Source organism: Lepisma saccharinum, chromosome 11 (assembly GCF_977018435.1).
Source record: "Lepisma saccharinum chromosome 11, izLepSacc3.1, whole genome shotgun sequence".
NCBI classification, from domain to species: Eukaryota; Metazoa; Arthropoda; class Insecta; order Zygentoma; family Lepismatidae; genus Lepisma; species Lepisma saccharinum.
The window spans coordinates 7,740,895-7,762,398 of NC_139239.1; the positions used below are offsets into that span (position 1 = coordinate 7,740,895).

General features: G+C 38.7%; 1 protein-coding gene across 1 annotated transcript in view; it reads left to right on the forward strand.

The window, feature by feature from the left end:
* LOC145994610 (ras-related protein Rab-18-B-like) overlaps positions 1 to 20,418 on the forward strand; it is a 51,714-nt gene extending 31,296 nt beyond the window's left edge. The window contains exons 3-5 of the mRNA XM_083130661.1: positions 174 to 365; positions 15,702 to 15,827; positions 18,734 to 20,418. Coding sequence (XP_082986787.1) covers positions 174 to 365; positions 15,702 to 15,827; positions 18,734 to 18,832 — 417 coding nt within the window. The 3' untranslated portion in view covers positions 18,833 to 20,418. The remainder of the gene's footprint in view (positions 1 to 173; positions 366 to 15,701; positions 15,828 to 18,733) is intronic.
* Positions 20,419 to 21,504: the final 1,086 nt, after the last annotated feature.

Below are 21,504 nucleotides of genomic sequence, written 5' to 3' on the forward strand. Positions count from 1 at the left end.
TAGATTGTTTTATAGGAACATGTTAGCATAATCCAATATAATATTAGAAGAGGTAGCAACTTTGTACAAGGGTACAATACCAAAAAATAGGGGAATTTGTTGTATTTTATTAGGTATGTGGTAATTTCTTGACACGTGAACTTTTCCACTTATAAACCATGCATTTTTTACAGGACACTGCAGGTTTAGAGCGTTATAAAAGTATAATGCCTAATTATTACAGAAATGCACAATGTGCTATTATAGTTTATGATGTCAGTAGAAGAAATTCTTTTGAGAAGATAAAGGATTGGTTACTAGATCTTGAAGAACACTGCATTCACAAAAACCTAGTTAAGATGGTCATAGGGAACAAAGCTGATCTGGTTAGTACAGCACATGAAATAAAACTTATTCCTACAAATTTTTAAAATAAAATTAATTATAAACTGTATGATTTAAATGTATATGGTATTAGGTTGGTGCACTTCAAATGTCCATTCTCAAGACACATTTGCAAGAACCCTGAAGGCTCAAAGAAATTGGTCCCTGTCAGCATGCATGTTGAGATACTATGCACTTCATAGATAGGCGAGTGATAAACTTTGCTGGATATTTGATCATGAGGTGAACTTTTTCTTGGGAATTATTGCTAAATATCTACAAGATTATTAAGATAGTAAACCTGACAAATATCTATAATCTTATTAATTAATACATTGAAACAACTAAGTTCTTGTGTAGTAGTGGTCTGTCGAAGTGACCCATGGACACTTCACAACTAAAAAAAGGTAAAGTGTTCCCCTGTGCATAGCACCACACCATGAAGGCGTATAGGGGGTGTGGGGGTAACGCCCCACACTTTCTTGATCCGGTCGTGTGTGGGGGTGATGTGATCAGCATCACGCCCCCTGACTGCCTTTACCCCCCAGGGTTTCCCCCAGGTACCCATTTTTATTCGACGCTGGGTGGGCGCCGGGGCCGCTTCCACCGTTAGAAAAGTTCCTGGATTTGAACCGGCCGGGGATCGAACCCGGGACCTTGAGCATGGTAGTCAGACGCGTTACCGACTGAGCCACCGCGGCCACTTCACAACTAAGGATGATTTTTCTGTATGAGTTCAAACTAGTTATACTGCTTGTGTTGTGGCAGAAACACAGCACATGGCTCATGAACTTTGTCACTGGGTTGCAAAATTTCAGATAGTAGATGTATCGTTGAAATCAACCATGAGGATATCCTCCACAGCATTTTCAGATTAGCTGCTGCAGCTCACACCCAACAATTGCATACGTGATAGCCAAGAGGCTGCATGCGCACCCCTCCACTTTGTTTCGGTACCTGTTAACAGTAGTTCATGAGAAAGTTGTTAGAATTACTCACAAATTTAATATAAATATATTAATAGCTTATGTTTTGCGAGTATCTAGGTAACTCCTGCGATGTTTCAGGATGCAACTGCTCCCTTTCTCAGACTGCTTACGTTTAGGTTATTTATAAATCATAACCACGTCGACCTCTTCATAGGTCAGTTTTAAAAATTCATAACGCGAAAGACCTCGTACGTACGCAGATCCTCGCGCAGTGGTTACACGTTCAACTAGTTCTCGCGATTTTGCTACCAAGTGATAGTGTAGTGAACAGGTATTGTATAGGAACACATACCGCGTGGTTTAATAGAACAGTGATACGCATACCTTCAACCGGGTAGCCGACCCGAACGGCCATGGACGGGAACGAATCCCCGGACACCGACATGGACACAATATATCAACCCTCATCGTCACCCAAGACTAACCACATAACACCCTCTGAGATAAGTGCGGACAAAAACGCCCAAAAACGTCACCGGGATGAAATGGAGGAATCGATCCAGCCCGACAAAGTTCCCCGCGGAGACACTATTTCCGAAATTCAACCCACTCTTCCCGAATACTGGTACGATAAAGACATGCCGGGACCATATGTCGTCCTTCTGGACGGCATTGAGAAAAACGCGAAAAGACTTGCCGCAGGTAGCGTCGGAAACATTCTCAGGAAAAAAAATGTGACCGTGAACTTGGTAGAACAATGTGGTATCAATCGGGTCCGGGTAACATTCAAAACAGCAAGGGCTGCTAATAATTTCATGCTGCAGACTGCTTTGCATCGGGAAATGCTGGTTCAATCGCGGGTGCCACTTTCATTAGTTCAAAGGGAGGGTCTGGTATTTGGTATTGAACATGATACATCCGAACAAGATGTATTGGAAGGTATAGAAAGCCCCATCAGAGTTCTCACAGTCAAACGCTTGCCGAAAAAGATCTGGCGAGAAGATGGGACTTTCGACCTCGTTCCAACAAAACTTTTCTGTGTTACCTTCCGCGGGAACCAAATACCTGATAAAATCATCATTAATAGCCAAATACACGAAGTAACACCTCGAACAAGAGCAGTATTGCAATGTTCCCAATGTTGGCGTTATTCGCACCACCACAAACAGTGCCGTTCGAAACCCGTGTGTGCCAATTGTGCCAAAGATAAACATGAAGACCAGTGCGACAGTTCACCCTTGTGTATTAACTGCAAAGAACCCCATTCCTCTTTATCAAAAAATTGCCCCCGACGTAGACTTGAATCAGCCATACAAAACAAAATGGCTGAAGAAAACATTTCATACCACGAGGCAAAAAACAAACTACAAGGGATTTTTATTCCCAGCCCCACCAGGGAGGAAGTTCTCCGCCCAAGATTTACAGGTGCTAATTTCCCCCCATTACGTCTTCCAAGGTCGGAACGTTCGGTGGATAACACTAGACTTGACTTGCCCCATTCTACACAAACGGTCAATAACTACCAGATATTGAATCATACGCAATCGGTGCTCACAAGGGAAGAACCAGTATTAGGAAATACTTCCCCTACTGATGCCATTAAACCGCCAAGGCGACCCAAAACATCCAAAACAAAAAGAAAAGACGACCATCAACCCCGCAAAACGTACAATAGCAGGAATTGGTATGATGATGATGAAGGGTTAATCATGACCTCCAGTCCCACCTCCGACACAGAAAGTAATTATTCCAAACCGATAGGACAAAATGCCCGGCCCGCTGCTTTGACAAGTAAGAGGGAGATAGATAGAGTGAATCCTGTTCGGCCACCAACAAATGTGTTCTCGAATAACTCAACCCCACAGCATATACCAATAGAGCACAATCTTATCTACAACTCGATTCTAGACATGATTCCCAATTTATGGGACGCGGTGCGGGAAACAGAAAACAAAAATCGTCGCATTCAACTCATCAAACAAATCCAATCTTTAACATCTAATCTCCTGGCTATCATAGAATCCACACATTGACAGAGCAAGGTTTCCGATGGATACCGGAAATGGAAACAATAGTACAATGGAATGTTAATAGCTTCTCCGCGAGAAAACTTGAATTACTAGACTTAATTGCCGAATATCAACCCCAAATTCTCTGTTTACAGGAAGTTAAAGGTACCAAACGCGAAAAATATCGTCTTGCGCATTATAATCTATACGGTACACCAACAACTAATAGGGGAACGGTAATATTCGTACACGAAAAAATTCAACATACAGAAGTCCGGATTCCGCATGACATAAGATTAAAACAAGATTTCCAAGCAGAAATAGTAGCTATCCGCGTTTCTATCTTCCTACGAACATTCACAGTAATATCGATATACATCCCTTCCAATACTAACTCCCAACGCATACGAGCACGAGACCTTCAAGAAATGATACAACACGTTCCCGGACCTATTGCCCTTTTAGGTGACTTTAATGGACACCACTCAACGTGGGGGGACAAACATAACGACAGACTAGGTAACGCAATTGACACATGGATCACTGAGAATAACCTCATTCTCTGTAACGATGGCACCCCCACCCATTACCCTCTCAACGGAAATAACCCATCCTGCATCGACCTGACGATAACGTCTCCGGAAATTTTCCCTCAGTTCGCGTGGTATAAAGACGCAGACTTACGGGGAAGCGATCACACACCCATTCTCTTGATCAGACGTCGTCACAATCTCCGACCCCCAGGCTTAGCTAACAGCCAGACACCCCCAGTACGGCGATGGAATAAAGCCTCCATTAACTGGGATGCGTTCAAAGCCACGTTCTCACGGATATACATGCCAATTTTATCATTCCGAAATATCAACCTAGTTTACTCCAATCTCATCGAAATGATTACGGTCGCTATGGACCACAGTGCTACTCGTACCCGCTTTAGTATCCCGGCCAGATATCCATCCATAAGTTGGTGGATGAGAGATTGCGAAACCATTAAAATCAGAAAAAGACAACAACTCCGAAAATATGAACGACGCCACCTCCGAGAAAATTTGATTGAACTAAAACGCCTACAAGCGAAAGCGAAAAAAACTTACCTCCAGGCGAAGAGAGCAGCATGGCAAAACTTTTGCAATACATTAGATCGCAGCGATAGCATAAGCTCCATTTGGCACAAATTTAACTCCATTCGCAAACCCACCCAAAGTAAGGTGAAAACGCTAGACCGAACCTGGGAAAACGACTTCATATCTTTATTAACACCCCCCTCGGTTAGCTCGGGTTATAAACACGACGAAAGATTAAACGCAACATTCACAGATGACTTTCCCGCGGTGACCGCATTAGAACTCACAAATACCTTGGACTCCCTCAAAAATACCGCACCAGGATATGACGGCATTACATATGACGTACTTCGCCACTTGCCGGACGAAGGTATCCACCTCATTGTACAAATTTACAATGAAATATATCGCACCGGTATTATCCCCATAACCTGGAACAATCATGTCGTAATTCCTATCCTCAAACCATCCAAACCTCGCAACAACGCACAATCGTATCGACCCATAGTATTAATTCCGGTACTCACCAAACTTTTTGAAAAAACATTACAACATCGAATAAACTGGACCCTGGAAAAGCAACAATTTTTCCCCCCAACACAAATGGGATTCAGGCTCAATCACGGCAGCCAAGATGCCGTATCCACTCTCACAGTAGCAATACAAAATAGTCAGATAACTAAGGATTATTGTTTTAGCCTGTTTACAGACATTGAGAAAGCCTATGATTCGGTTTACGTCCCAATACTATGCAATGTATTAGACACATTATCAATACACCCTTCCGTTGCTAATATTATCTGGAATTTATATAATGAACGAAATCTTGTATTTTGGTTCGATGATCGAGTGGACGGGGCCAGAAAAGTACGAACCGGAATACCACAGGGGTCCCCCCTCAGCCCCCTACTATTCAATATATATACCCGCCACATACACCAATTAGATCTCGCTGACTTTAAAGTATTACAATACGCCGACGATTTATGTTGTTATAAACAAACTTCTGATGCCACTCAAGGCATACTTGCTCTAAAAAGGGCTATTACAGTACTTCGGGATAACCTCTGGAGTATAGGACTAACCTTCTCACCCTCCAAATCAAAAATCCTAATTTTCAATCACCGACAACCTTTAACTTATCCAAACAATATACCAAGTATCCAAAATATACCTCTTGTAGACTCCTATAAATATCTCGGAGTTTTTTATGACAGAAAACTAACGTGGAGACCCCACATTGAATACCTCAAAGTAAAAGGAAAAAAAATTATTAACATATTACGAAGCATATCCACCACTAAGTGGGGGAGTCATCCATACATTATGCTCTTATTTTATAAAAATTGCTTTCGATCATTATACGATTACGCAGCCCCAGTATACGGTGGAGCAAACACAAAAACCCTGAACTCGTTAGATATCTTACAACGCCAGGCTTTACGAACGTGCCTCGGCCTAATGCCTTCCAGCCCAAATGTGAGTGTCTATCTCGAGAGTAATGAACAATCACTTACTCACAGACGAAAAAAACTCACGGTACAATTTTTACTCAAAACATGGGCTATACACCCCCACCCTTTCAATAGAGAATTTGCCATCCAAAGACAATGGGAGATAATAAAGCGTATAGATCACTCAACCCCCCGATATTATTTCCTATACTGCTATTTCATAGACACAGAGGCCTATCAGCTGTCATTTACCCACGACCACCCACTCATATATCAATTAAATATCCCCATAGAGCCAAATCTAGATATTCATTACGCCGACCGTGGTGAACATGGAAAATATCAAGAAAGATGGCCGGAGTCGACATTAATATACACGGATGGATCAAAAGACGATACCGCAGTAGGTTCTGCATTTTATATCCCGTCCCAGAACATAATTAGACAATTTAAATTACCTCCCGACGCGTCAATTTTTTCGGCGGAATGCTATGCAATATATAGAGCATTACTTCATATCCTCGCGTCGGGCCTGCCACAATGTCTTATACTGACCGACGCCTTGAGCGTGCTCCAAACGTTGTCAAGAGCAGGCACTGCAGCCTATAAACTTACGATTTTCCCATATCTTATTCAAAGTGCAGCGTTACGGCTCCGAAAACGGGGACAAGAAGTGACCTTTACCTACATCAAGGCACATTCCAATCAAAACAAATCTCACGATTTCGTAGATATCTACGCAAAGCAAGCTCGGACACTCGAACACGTAACCCCCTTACGCTTGCCTTACACAGACTTGCTCCCTCGCGTAAAAATGAAAATCCAACACGAATGGGATGAATGGTGTGCACACGAATTACAAAACACAACCACCTATAAGTGGAACACGCACATCGGTACAAAACAACCTTGGTATCAATCTTTGAAAATGCCTCGGGCCGTGATTGTGTTCACCTTGAGAATGCGCACGGGTCACGTTCTGGTGAATCAACATTTGGCAAGGATAAATGCGGTACCTATAACTTCCTGTCAATGCGGAGAACCCAGCCAAACAATAACTCATCTGTTTTTCCAATGCCCCTTACGACAAGCCCATCGGGAACAGTTGTATCAAACCCTACTTCGACTAGCTGTTCCATTTCCGGCGTCAATCCCAACCCTGATAAGTCAGCCTCGAGCTCCCATCATGTGGACGCTATATAGCTTCGCACGAAAACACAACATCTCAATGTAAACAAAAACAATAAGGAAGATCACAGTGTAACATACCTAACAGGATACCCTCCCATAGTGAAAATCACGAGTGAAAGTGTATTGTGCAGGTGCCATGAGGAATAACGACAGGAGACAAGAAGAAGTCGGATCAAATCAAGCGGTCCCGATGGCTAGAAACCGCAAAGGATAGGCGGTGTGAGCCACGATAAAGCAAGCAAGCAAGCAAGCCTCTTCATAGGTACAGATATAGGATTGGTAAAGGTGTGTGGTTAAAAAAACAATAAATAGTTTTAAAGTTTTAACATTCCAAGGACCAGTTTCTAATCGGGGAAACAGCATGGTAGTATGACGTGCACCTGTAATGGGTTTTAGATTTTTATTGTTTTTTAACCACACAACTTTACCAAACCTATATCCTGTACCTATGGAGAGGTCGACGTGGTTATGATTTATACATAACCTAAACATGAGCAGCCTGAGGAAGGGAGCAGTTGCGTCCCAAAACGTCGCAGGAGTTACCCAGATACTCGCAAAACGTAAGTTATTAATATATTTATATGATAACAGTAGCCAAGGTCAAATAGTTCGATGGACATGTGTCTGTCCCATTATCTGATTCCAGTGAACAAGACACCTCTCTCACGCTGACAAATAAGAAGGTATTTTGCATAGCAATGAAAAGTGGGTCTGGTACTACAATTGTAGCTGACCAGAACTGTGGTTGGATTCTGCTATAGGTCACAGTTCAGTCACCCGTCCATCCTCAAAAGACACTTCCAGGCCTTCCCCATGGTGGTCAATACCTGGTAGAGGCACATAGTGGTTTAGATCCCATTTTAAACTGTAGGTCCAGCCCCAGTTAGCCTATCTGTGCATAAACTGGACTTGAAACAAAAGCTCAAACTCAAAATGTACTTCTGCTTGTGTGGTAATCTAGCATCATTCACCCACCGTGTCTTCTCAGATAAGGTAAAAATTGAATTCAGGCTGTTCTTGTGCCACACTGCAAGAAATGAACTAACAGATTCATAACAAACAAACAGCATTAGCAGACAGACGTGGTGCCCCTGTCGTAATGCCCTTCTCCACATGAGTCTGGATACAAATTCCTCACCCTCCCTATTCTCTAGACCTCTCCCCAACTATGTAGAAGCTGGCCCCTGTGGCAGAGTGGTTAGCACATCGTGCTACGACGCCAGGGGTCCTGGGTTCGAATACTGACCTGGGCATGGATGTTTGTGTCTATTCATCAATTTCATCACTCATCTCCATCTTTGCAAATTAGCCAAAAGTGGCACAAAAAGCGAAGTAAAATAAAGCAAATCAAACCAAACCAAACCAAACCAAAAGTATGTAGAAATTTCAGCGAGAAATGGAGGCTTGAGCAGGACTCGAACCCGTGTCCCTGGCATACTGTGCTTGAATTTATGTCCTGGTGGAGCCTGAATTTTACTGAAATTTCTATACGATAAATCTGTGTGTGCCAGATCTTAATGTAACACTCTCCAACTGTGTATCACAGCTTGGACCACTTTCTGTCAGGTAAGCAGTTTCAGAATGTGGGTGCATTCTTGATATCACAGTCAGGACACTTCTGTCTGGGTGCACCTTGACACAATGCACATTTGATGCAAACATGGAATTGTACAAGCCCTTTGAGAGCAAATTATTTTCCCCTCATCATCTAAAATCCCTGCTCCTTATCAGTCGACTGCCTTCCACTCATATCCACTGTGAATGTGGCAACCAAGTGTTCAAATTTCCTCTCATAGAAAGCACAGTGAAATGTGGCTGGAGATCAAGTCATGTGCTGTCTTTGGTGCTCCTACCAGTGAATGGGAGGCCTCGCTTGATGGCCGGCAAAGTCTGCCAGCAAGCAACAAACACTTCGTGCAGCTGTTTCAGGATCAACTAGAGCCGCAGGTGTCGGTACAGCTGCATGGCATTCGTCTGCTTATAATGGAAGTAAATGGAGTTTTTGCTGCAACGTCTGATTCTTTTCCTTGTAACATTTCTTTGTATCAGAAAATTGTTATGATATGTGGTACAGTAGTCGCAAAAATATTAAAGAACATTCTGAACCGTCGATCATGACCTTTCCTTCAGTTTTTAATTAACAATACGGAAGAAAACATAGGTATGGACAGTTATCAGAATGCTACATTTTAGAAGTAGCTTCGCTACAGCTACATCTACTCTTCCAAAATGTAGCTTCGCTACAGCTACATATACCAAAAAGTAGCTCGCTATGCTACTCCTGTTCGCTACTTCGCTACTTTTGCATAAACAAATTAAAACAACTACATGGATATTCCCAAGACCCTAGTATGATAGTTGTACTTACTGGAAAATAGATTCTGTTATTTATTATCATGATTCCCGTCATTTGGTAATTTTGATAGCAGTGTTACTTCAATTACTTATTTTTACTATAGTCTTTGAGAATAACGTACCTATGTAAGCGGCATATCAATTCAAATTTGATGTATGAGTATTGCAATTAGAGTGTTACCCAAATTAATGATTACAACCATACACAAATAAAGTTTGGTAGAATTATTTACATTTATATATCAACATATTTACCTTGAGAATAAATATTGAGTTGAGTCACATAGTGGTTCGGAACCAGTCTCGATTAGCTTATCTGTGCATAAAATGGACTCAAAATAGAAACTAGGAAAGATGCCTGGAGGATGGGATCCTCCTGCTCCTCCATTTCCCACTCTGCTCATTGTCATTCATCATTCTTCCTCATTCTCACAATTAGCCAAAAGTGGGAGAAAGCGACTCTAGATAAGAGAATTACTAAATAAAACATTCATCATCATTGTCATGATTAAGCAAAAGTAACAGAATATCAAAACAGAAATGTATTGAGGAAACTGATGTGTAAATTCGGGTGTTCTAAACACATTGTAATTTGAAAATTTGTGAACAAATATTATGACGAAAATATTCGTAAATTCCAGAAAGTGTATGTCTGTCGTTCTTGTAACAATAATTTCTTGCTGGCGAGATCCTATATCCTGATAAATGTCAATGCTGTTAACATACTGAGCCATTGAATGCTGGCACTATTGCTGTCATTCTAGTGGAAAATGGATCGCTCATTTTTGCACTGCAAGTTGTGTTCTACACAGTAATTAATGACCCAAAATGGAGATGTAGTTCAAAAAATGTAGCTGTTAGCTGGAATATATTTGTATGTGCTAGTTCAGTTTAGTTATCTGGATATTAGATTTATTCTATACTAATGAAATAAATTACGCAGATATTTATAATCTGCGATATCATGATATTTATAACCTAGATTATCCGTATTTTCATGTAATAGACTTTGTCTTTATGAACCACCAAAAGTAAGCATTATTGTAGATATTTTTATGCTGTTGTCAAATTCAAAATTAACCTAAAAATGCTGAGGTGAAATGTAGCTGTAGCAAACTTTTCGCTACAACTAAAGGAATTATGTAGCTTTGCTACTGCTACAGCTATATTTTCAAAATGTAGTGCCGCTACAGCTACAAATTTTGTAGCTAGCTACAGTAGCATGCTACTTCCAACCACTGGGTATTGATTGTTACTCGTAAGTCGTAATATGACAATTGCCGCAAGAATTAATATCTTGTATGTATTATCCTGAAAGGTTCATTAATATTGTCATTGTCACAAACATTATTTTTATGGAAATTCACACAGACAATACTCGTTTATTTTTCAAAGATCTGTTTTATATCCACTCACGTGTTGTCTAACTTGCCGCCCAAAAACTCGCAAGCATGAAATATGACACTTTTCGTTTCCCGCTTACTGGAATAATGTAAACAATGCATTGGTTGAGTTATATTTGCACCATGTCTCGAAGATATGATCACCGCTGTTTTGTGCCTGGTTGTTTTAGTGGATATCGTTCAAGTAAAGAAAGGGTATTTGTATATTTCGTGTTCCCAAACAAAAATATAAATTAGACGAGTGGAATCGAGTAATTCCCAGAGCTGACAAGGAACTCTATGACACAGCTGGTGTTTGTGAATTGCACTTACCAATCGACACAATTGTAAAGCAATTTGTTGATAGAGATGACAAGGTACATCCTAATCGGCTACTTGAACTCGATGGAATGTGAAATTAAATTATTTCGAATATCTGCATTTCAGGAAATGACTTCATATTATGTACGCCATGAAACATTTTTTCTCCTTCATGAGACTATTTCGATTTTATTAGCATACAAAAATAAACTTCTGTAAAAAATCCAACGTTTGACATCCAGCCTCACATTGCGATGTTGCTGCTCGTGTTGCGTTGCACATAAAACATATTTATGTTACTTTTCTGTGTAAATTAATGCCATTTCGTGACTGCAAATCACTCCACAAATATAACAGTTTCCATCAATTCACTTACTGCCTTTCAAGACAAACAAATCTACACAATATATTCCAAAAAACTAACTAAGTCGCATTACTTTCATAAGAAAATTAGCAGCTGTACAGATCGCACTGCCATCTATGTTGTCATCCGTCTCGGGAACCAGTTCCTTGGGTCGTTTTCCACACTATGTTATTCAAGACGCTGTACCTGTAGACATGTTCTGTTTTCATTAATGTTATACATATGTGAACTTGTTGGTCACCAACTGGACATTTCATCTGCACCAATCCAGTATAATTAAAAAATCAAATCAACTTTAGAACAAGACAACCTGAAACAACTATGTGAATGGAAACGTAATGTTCCCCACTGCATGTGATTGGTAAACAATTGTCATTTGTAATAAGCTAGCTACAATTTGCTTGGTATTGTGCATAATGTCTAAACAGTTGATGCACCAATGCATCTTTGGAATGAAATTGTGAAGGGGGAGTTTTCATAAATTTGTTAGATGTCAGCAGATGATATAATTATTTCACCTGAATGAATGACTGATTTTAACAATCTGTCGTATTAAACAAGACTTCTTCTCCTTTGCCTTTCTATCCAAAACTGTATTTGGGAAGTTGCAGGTTCAAATGCACAGTTTCACCATCTGCTCTCCTTATGTACATTCTCCTGAGTGCTCAAAGTGGAATTTCCTCTCTGGGGGGTTCCTTGTATGTATTAAAATGCAGACAGTGCAGTAGGTGGGGGATGCTTATGCAAATTATCTTAAAATTCTGTTGGTTAGTGTTCTGTAAAGTTCATGGGATCTTTCCAAGAATGTTAACCAATTAATCAATGGGTGATGTAGCTTATTCATCATTCATCCTCGATGATGAGAGCATTCGTCATTAACATGACGAGTTAACGCTTGGCAGTGCGAAAGGTACAAGTAAGATTTAGGAACTTAACAACTAGAAAAGACAATGGTCACTCATTGGATTTTATGAACCTTTGAACCTGAATCATGGCTGGGTTTAGGATAGTTACCTGTCTATCTGATGAAAGAAGATAATTTCGAAGAATAAAAATAAACTAAGTCCTCTGTTGGCTTCGTTGCAGGTTGACCAGCGCGTCGTCTCACTTCTGCTCCACTCCTCTCCTAAGCTCTTCTCTCTCCTCAATCCCAATCCAAAGTCAGTCCCCTCTCAGCCTGTCTCACCTCTATATTCCCCAGGCCATGGAGACCTTCCTCCATGCCAAATTGTGATTTTAACTGCCACTATGCAAACCGCTGACTCCATAGGCAGATGGAACTTCCTATTTCCTGAATACCTCAGGAGGTTTACATAGCACAACACTGTGCATTATTTACATGCCTCAGAGGTTGAGACAACTGAGATAAACAAGTGAATGCCCTGGTCAACATGAAGCATTCAGAGAGGCTTTTAAAATAAAATATAATCTTATGGATTGATACTATATGTATTTTGTTATAATTATATTTAATGTGTTAATATTTTTGCCTCTTCAGTCCCTTATTTACTTTTCATAGATTGTATGAGGAATGAATTCACATAAAATAACAAAAATACAAATATGAAATTTACAATTAATACAGTTATATGCTGCTCTAAACTATGTTGTTTTCTGATAATATATATCCTGAAATTAAAAATGTAAGAAATCTTAGCATTTCATCAATTGTTCTTTTATAATATCTGATTATGTCTGTAGTCTACAATTACATTTATAACACAGGGCCGCAAATTAAATTCAATTTAATGTTGTTTTTTGTTTAATAGGTGAACTTTATTATTTGTGCCATGCTGATCACGAATATGAAATTCGTTTTTCTCTATCACGCAAGGTTTTCTTACAAATCAAATTTCAAAATTTGGGCTTTGTCCAATATTGCATACTGTTTTATTATAATTTTTCTTTTCTTCAATCAGAATAAGTAGCTTATCACACTAAACGCATCAACATGTTTATTTTAAAATGAATATAGACAGACACAAAGAACCCATATAATATAGAAACGACATATAGCAGTATATAATATACACACAAGAAAATCATTACACAATACATATTTTTCAGTTCTGTTTAGCACGCTTTCTTCTGTAAGCTTTTCTAACTTTCTTGTGATTTTCTTCTGGCGTTTCTCTGTACAATGCCCAAAAGTAGTCAGCCATCATGCTAACACTCCAATGTCCTTGATACCTTTTCTCCATATCCCTCATGTCCTGATGGAACCGTTCGCCTTGTTTCTCACTTAATTCACCGAGATTTTGTGGAAAGTTATCAAGGTGTGAATACAAAAAATGTAATTTGAGATTCATGTTGCAACCCAGCTCTTGAAATTTAAGTAACATATTCTCAACAACTTCTCTGTAATCAGGACTTTTGTGGTTCCCCAAGAAGTTCAACACTACACTTTTAAATGCTATCCAAGCATCTCTTTCAGCTACAGTCATGGTTTCCTCGAAGTCTTTAACATTCATTAATTTCCTAATGTCTGGTCCAACAAAAACACCTTCTTTCACTTTGCCGTATGACAGGGATGGAAATTTGTTGCATATTAACTGGAAACATTGTCCTTCCTTGTTAAGTGCCTTCACAAATTGTTTAATCAGCCCTAATTTGATATGAAGAGGAGGAAGTACAACTTTCTCAGGAATGACTAAATGTTGTTGTACGATGTTCTTTGAACCCGGGTTCAACGTTTTCCGTATTGGCCATTCTTTTCTTTCCCAGTGGTAATATCGTGCCCTACTATCCCACTCACAGATGTAACATGGCATTTTCGTATATCCACATTGTAGTCCAAGTAAAATGCTCAAAACTTTAAGATCACCACACACCAACCAACCATGGTCCTCATATATAATTTTATTAAGAACAAGTTGCATGTTGCTGTAGGTTTCTTTTAGTGACACAGAATGAGCAATATTACATATTCCATTATGTAACAGAACAAATTTTAAACTTGTTTTATTCGAGACAAGGAAAATTTAACTTAGTCAGCAAACCGGACACATCACAACAAAACACGAGAGAATCTTGTTTCGAGAAATAAGGCACAAACTCTTTTTCTCGGTGTCTGTACCAGGAAAATGTTGTTCCACAAGGCAGCAAGTTATTTTCGTTAAGTCTGGAACCAAGAAGTTCAGCTGATTCTTTAGATAAATTTAGGTCTCTAACTAAATCATTGAGTTTGCTTTGAGTGAACGGTATAGGGTCATGAGGGGGTATAGGTATAGGGTCATAGATCCGTGAGGGGGGTCATAAATGTCATCTTCCATTTCACTTCCTTCCACTGAATCACTTAGTGAACCAGGAACACTTACACACTCAAGACTTGATGGAGGTGTCGGTACAGGCAAGTCTGGACCGTGCAACACAGGTCTCATTTCAGAGGGAATATTGGGATACATTATCCTCTTCTTGTTTCTAATATTTCGATCTACAATTTCACAGGAACAGAAGTAACATTCATTGCTGTGATCCTGAGGCTCCCTCCACACCATAGGTATTGCAAATGACATAATTGGCCGCTTTCCCGTGCTCGTTTCGTAAAGACTCCACACATGATCTACATACCTTTTGTGGGGCCCACGATTTATCTTGATTTCCTAGTTTCATTTTAAAGTATATGTAATATGCTTTTCTTACAAAATCTGTAATTTCCTGTCTGTACCCGGCGAACAAATTCACCGCAGATGTAGCAAAACACATCTGGGCTATTCAGACAACCACGAGATGCCTTGGCCACACCATGCAAATTAGGACTTTTGAGAGTTACATATAAAATTAATTTCAAATGACAGATCGATGTTTTACATAGTATTATTTTTAGGATTTAGGCAAGAAACATATTAATTAATTTAAATAAAACAAAATTTCTCTGTATTTTAAGCTCGTTCGTCTTTATTACTTGTTGAATAATTTTGAAACGTACCAGTGACATCTAGCGGCAATCACTTCAATTGCACTGAAACGTGCATACCAGAACCCACATATAAAAATCGTGAATTGTAAAAAATTCTTACGTGATGTGAGAAAACTAATGCCAGTTTCAGCATCAGCAAGTTCAAATGCATGCAAAACACCCAAAATTATAAAAACAACAGAACCCATGCGGCCCTGTGTAATTAGTCATTGGGACACTCATATATTTCATATATAACTACACATGTAATGAACCAAGTTTACATCAGTAACAAATTACTAGCACACACACTAGTAGAGTGTTTGGGCTCCTGCACAGGTACATAATTCTATTGTATGTAAATTTTGCAGATTGAAAGAGAAGTTTCAACAGAAGAAGGTAGAATCTGTGCTCAGCGTTTGAGATCTTTATTCATGGAAACCAGTGCACTGACTTCATATAATGTTAAGGAGGCTTTTCAAGAGCTCACAGAAAAGGTATGGAAAATCTTAATTTGGCCTAAAATGAAATCTTATGGGTGGTTGCCAGCATGTACAATTGTAATATGAGAAAGTACCCACTGACATGAAAATCTTGCAAGTCAGGGAATATAAAATATGACCAATACTTGCAGTGAATGGATTTTCAGAATATTTATAAACATTAATTTGTTATAATATATGTTCATGTGCTCATATACAAAAAAAAATGGGAAGGGACAGATTAATCTACTCTATCTATATGCATATCGGTGCATCAGTTTATTGGTAAAATTACCAATACTTTTACTGATCATATATGCATATATAATAATATGTTATAATTTAGTGCAATATGTCATTTTTTTAAAATTTTTATGTATATGAAGATATAATCTTGGTGCCCTTACTTTTTTAAAAAGAATGTCTAATGTCAATTTCTTTGTGTTGCAGTCATCTGGTAACATATTTATTAAGGAGGTCAGTGAATCATTCAGGTTCTTCGAGGACTATTTGGAATTTTATATTGTATTGGTGGAATGTCTGTTATTGAAATCAGCAATTTTTATATGGATACTTTATTGATATCAGTCAAAATGTCATATCGGTCTTCCCCCTACAAAAATCATACTTTTTTCTTCCAACTGGAGCGATTCTTTACAAATAGGCAAACCACATGGTTTTTTGTTGCTGATGTGTGGTTAGCGCACCATGTTCTGCTGCTGCTGTTTTAACCAGCCTTTGAGACAAGATTCTGCTATTATTGATCGCAAGTAGCTCCCCAGTTGTCCTCACAATGCTGGGTCAACACTGAAATTTTGGAGTTCCCTTTAGGAATACACTCATGGGACACTTGCACCAAAAGTAGGAGTGCCTGCACAAGAGCTCAAATTCTTTCACATTACTAAATACATAAGTACATTGAGAAGTTAGTAAAATCATTACAACATGTGTTGGAAGTTGATTTTCCCTGAAAAAAATAAAGATTTTGATTTGGCATGTTAGTAGGAACCTTGTAGGAGAATCTTTATTAGCACCGCTTGAAAGTAACACTTACAATGGGTCATTTACATGTCTCTCCTCGATTTGTGCAAGCTTGCCTGTTTCCCACATTGTGCAAACATTCTTGTCCGATGTTTCATATCCGAAGTTGCCAACAGTTTCCTCTGGCTTACATCCTTTTGGTTTCTGTGATACTTGCATTTAAGAGGTGTGGATTATCAACTCTCAGCATCTAAATCCACTGATAGGACTGCCATCTCAAGGCCAACAGACTAACCTAGGTTTTCTGTCAGAGTTTTCCTTCCCTTACTCTTTGAGTATCAAGAACAACAAGGAACAGAGCCAGAAATGAACCAAGAATAAAGATGAACACGGAAGAGTTGAGGTAGTGGAGAGCTTCAAATATCTAGGGAGCATAATTGAGAGAAGTGGAAGAATAGAAGAGGAGGTAAACAGAAGAGAACAAATGGGTGGTGGACTATATCAAAGAGTTTGAAGATTAATATGGAACAGGGATGTACCTATGAAATGCAAGAAGGTAATATACAACACATGCTTTGTGCCAATAATTCTGTATGGAGCAGAGACTTGGACAATGGCAGAGAGAGACAAAAGAAAGATGCAGGTAGTGAGATGAAATTTTTAAGGAGTATATTGGGGAAGACTAGAAGGGATAGAATAAGGAATGAGGAGGTCCAGGATTAATCATTAGGGGTGCTGAGGGGGTGCGGAAAGAAATTTAGGGGTGCATGCAACCTTTCAAAACTGGGGAAACAAGGTGCCAAAACTGGAGGGGGGAAAGCTTTCGTGACATTAGGCTAGTTATTGCACAAAGTGATCGAAAATTGGGTTCATCGAATCCACTCAATTCACTCAATGATGTGTTATTCAAAATGTAATAAACCGTGCTTCAAAATAATATAAAAAGTTTGGTTGTATCTGAAATAGTTTTTTTTTTCATTGTAAAATCATATCGTTCTTATTGGAAAACCCTATATATCATTTCATTCATTGTTTTCATAATTTAATTGGTAACCAAACCTACATGTTATATTCCTTATATTAACAATACAAGGCAGTATAATCTGATAATCATCCATCATATGTAGTTGTAAAGTCTGAATGGCATACCAATATCCACTAATTGGCATGAAATCTGCTCTCTATGAGATTTAATGTCCCATTCATTCATGATGACAGGTATTATCATTTTCTGTGCAGAGGGAACATAGTCACTGAATGTTTGGTGCAATTGGAATATTCAAGATAATTGCACAAAGTGCCAACCTCCATGGCAGAGTGGTTAGCACAGTATGCTACAATGCCAGGGTTCCCGGGTTCAAATCCAAACCTGAACATGTGTGTTATCATCAATTTCATCATATCGTCACTAATTGTTATCCATGTGATTAAATAAAAGTGGCAAAGAAACAATGCTAAATAACGAAAATCAAATCAAATTGCACAAATTGATCAGTACAAATTCAACTGTTTTGCTCATCCCCTAAGGCTCTGCATTGTTTTTTTGTTTTGTTCATAATTGATTCCATCAAACAGAATTGGTTTGAAAAAGTAAATGCTGTCGTTGGGTACAAGTTTAGTCACTATCTGATATGTATTGGTAAAGTAGATCTTTTCGTCCACTTTTTGCACATATAGAGTAATTGCTAATAGATGTACAGTTCAAAAGGGGATTCAAGAAACTGTACTTGAAATTGAACCCACAAATATTTTTTGAATTTTTCTTCAAGTTTTCTCTCTCTCTCTCCCTCACTCTAACACACACACACTTAGTTTTCATAAAGTTGAAACATTATTAAGCTATGTAATATTTAAAAAGCATGCAGGCACATAGGATATAAATGCACAAGGTTGATAAAGTTGATAATACATAACTAATTGTAATAATATATTCCTTGCAGGTGTTAGAAACCCCTGAGCTCTGGGAAAATAGCAATGGCGCCTTTTGTGTTTCAGAAGGATATTATCATCCACCAAAAATACAGTGTCAACGATGCTAGGAATGTAGTGCAATATCTGCATCATGTTACTGCTTACCTTTTGACACTTTGTGCCTTTTAAGAGGTGATGTGGATGGACATTTTAAAAAATGCTGAATTTTATGTAAACTGGAAACTTGCGATCCAGTCAGGTATTTTTTTGCAGTTATTAGTAGGTAAATCAGCTAATAATAACAAACAATGTTTTATATTGTATTAAACATAGGAGCTTTGCAACAGATGAAATATGATTTATAATCTGTGGAGTCTTCAACAACATATTGTTATTTTCAGGAGGAAAAGAGCCTCCTCGAAAGTGCAGTGGTAGCGTCGTCGCGTTGTAATCAAGTGGTCCCAGGTTCGATACCCAGTGGAGGCACATAGTGGTTTGGATCCCACTTTAAACTGTAGGTCCAGTCCCGATTAGCCTTACTGTGCATAAAGTGGACTTAAAACACCAAATCAATTGGGAGGAAAAGAAAGATTCAAAATCAGCTTAAAACAGTGTTGTTAACAGGTGGCTGGTTTCAAGCGAAACCACCCAAATTATGAGCTTTTGGATTACTAGTTTCAATTGAATCTGCAGGCTTCTGTGGTAGAGTGGTTAGCACTACATGCTACGATGCCAGAGGTTCCAGGTTTGGGTCACAGCCTGGGCATGGATGTTTGTGAGTGTCCCTTCATCAATTTCATCATATAAAATAAACCAAATCAATCAATGAATTGAAGCCACCACCAGGTGGCAAAAAAATATATTTATTGTTGTTATTTTTAACAAACTCATTTGGCAAATGTTGATTTTTCCCCCCCATGAAAATTATGCAATGTAACAATTTTTTTCCATGAGATGGCATCACTGCCTTTCTATACACTGTCATTACCTACTTCCCCCCAAAAGTATCTGCCTATTTTCAACCCAACTTTGCGCCAGACGCTGTGGGTGATTTTTTAGCACATCGCACTGCGACGCCAAGGGTCCTGGGTTCGAATCCCGCTTGGTCATGTTTGTTTGTGAATGTCCATTCATCAATTTCATCACTCATCCCCATCTTCGCAAATTAGCCACGAGGCACAAAAACGTGAAGTAAAATAATATAAATCAATATCAACCCAACTTTGCATAGGTGTAGGAATATACCACTGCTACACACTACATTTTTAGTCTATTGCCATGACCACAGATTTGCTATTTACAATTTTTTGTGTAAAATTTATATTTTCTTCTTGTTTCTGTAACTTTCATTATTGGAAGGTAAAATGTATAAATTTCACCTCCGCTAACAGTCCTGTCATTCCGGGGAAAAAAGAAAAATTATCTCTACAACAATTAGTATTCTTGCTGATTTTTTTTAACGTTGCAGAAAGTTTGAAAGCCTGGGCATGGATGTTTGTGAGCGTCCATTCATCAATTTTATCATATCATCACTCATCCCCATCTTCACAAACACTGATAAACAATGAAATACTCCTTTAAATAAAACTAAGTGATCTTTATGTATTCAGATGTGCTGATAACGAATATCGCATCCGTTTTCCTGTATCACCTAAGTTTTTTGCAGAACACCCAAATTTTATAGTTTTATGGTTTCAGGTCTCCGCACCCTGCTCCGCTTCCGGTTTAACGTTTGGTTCCTAGCAAATGGATAAGAACTTTTCAGCGACCTTGTGTTTATGACTGGCACTTAATATATAGTGGAGGAAACATCTGGCAGTAGAGAAATTTCCTGTTTCTCTGTTAAAATTTGTTCTTTTGTGGGTTAGTCGAGTCTTAACTTCCTTTCCGATAACTTCGCAAGTAGCCTTCGCAAGTAGCCGTATTTCATGTTTGTGTATGTTCGTGAAATTGTGAATGTAATATTGTATAGTGAAGTGAAGTGTAAGTTGTATTTTAACAAGACGATAAGAGCATTCACAATTGTTTTTTTTAAAGAAATATATTATAAGTCAATTAATGAGTTCGCCATGTCACGCAAATGTGTGAATAACCCGAACTTGTTTTGTGGACACTATATTTAGATTCATCTAAGAATAGTTTAAAAGTAGTATTGTTGCATAATGTGAATATATACCCATCAGTACCCCTTGCCTATTCTTCCACCATGAAGGAAACATATGAAAGTATGGATACAATATTAAAAGTGATAAATTATGAAAAATATGGTTGGCAGATATGCGGAGACCTCAAAATGATTGGTATACTGTTAGGCATGCAATCTGGGTTTACAAAATTTTGTTGCTTTGTTTGCGAATGGGACAGCCGGGCAGAAGATAAACATTACACTGTGGATTGGCCCATACGAAAAAACTTAAGTCCTAGAGAGAAGAGTGTTAGGAATCACCCTCTACTTGAGAAAGACCAGATTTTGTTACCACCGTTGCATATAAAGTTAGGGCTGATGAAAAATGTTGTTAAGGCTTTGGATAAACACTGTGAGGGTTTTGGGTACTTGAGAAAAACATTTCCTAAACTCAGTGATAGTAAGTTAAAAGAAGGCATATTTATTGGGCCGCAAATCCGTGAGATAATTCATGATGACAACTTTGTGGAATTGAGAAAAAGAGAAATGCGCATGGTTAGCTTTCAGACAAGTATGCTGTAATTTTCTTGGAAATGTGAAAGCTGACAACTACAAGGAACTTGTTATGAACTTGTTGAAGTGTTATCAGCACATGGGGTGCAATATGTCCTTGAA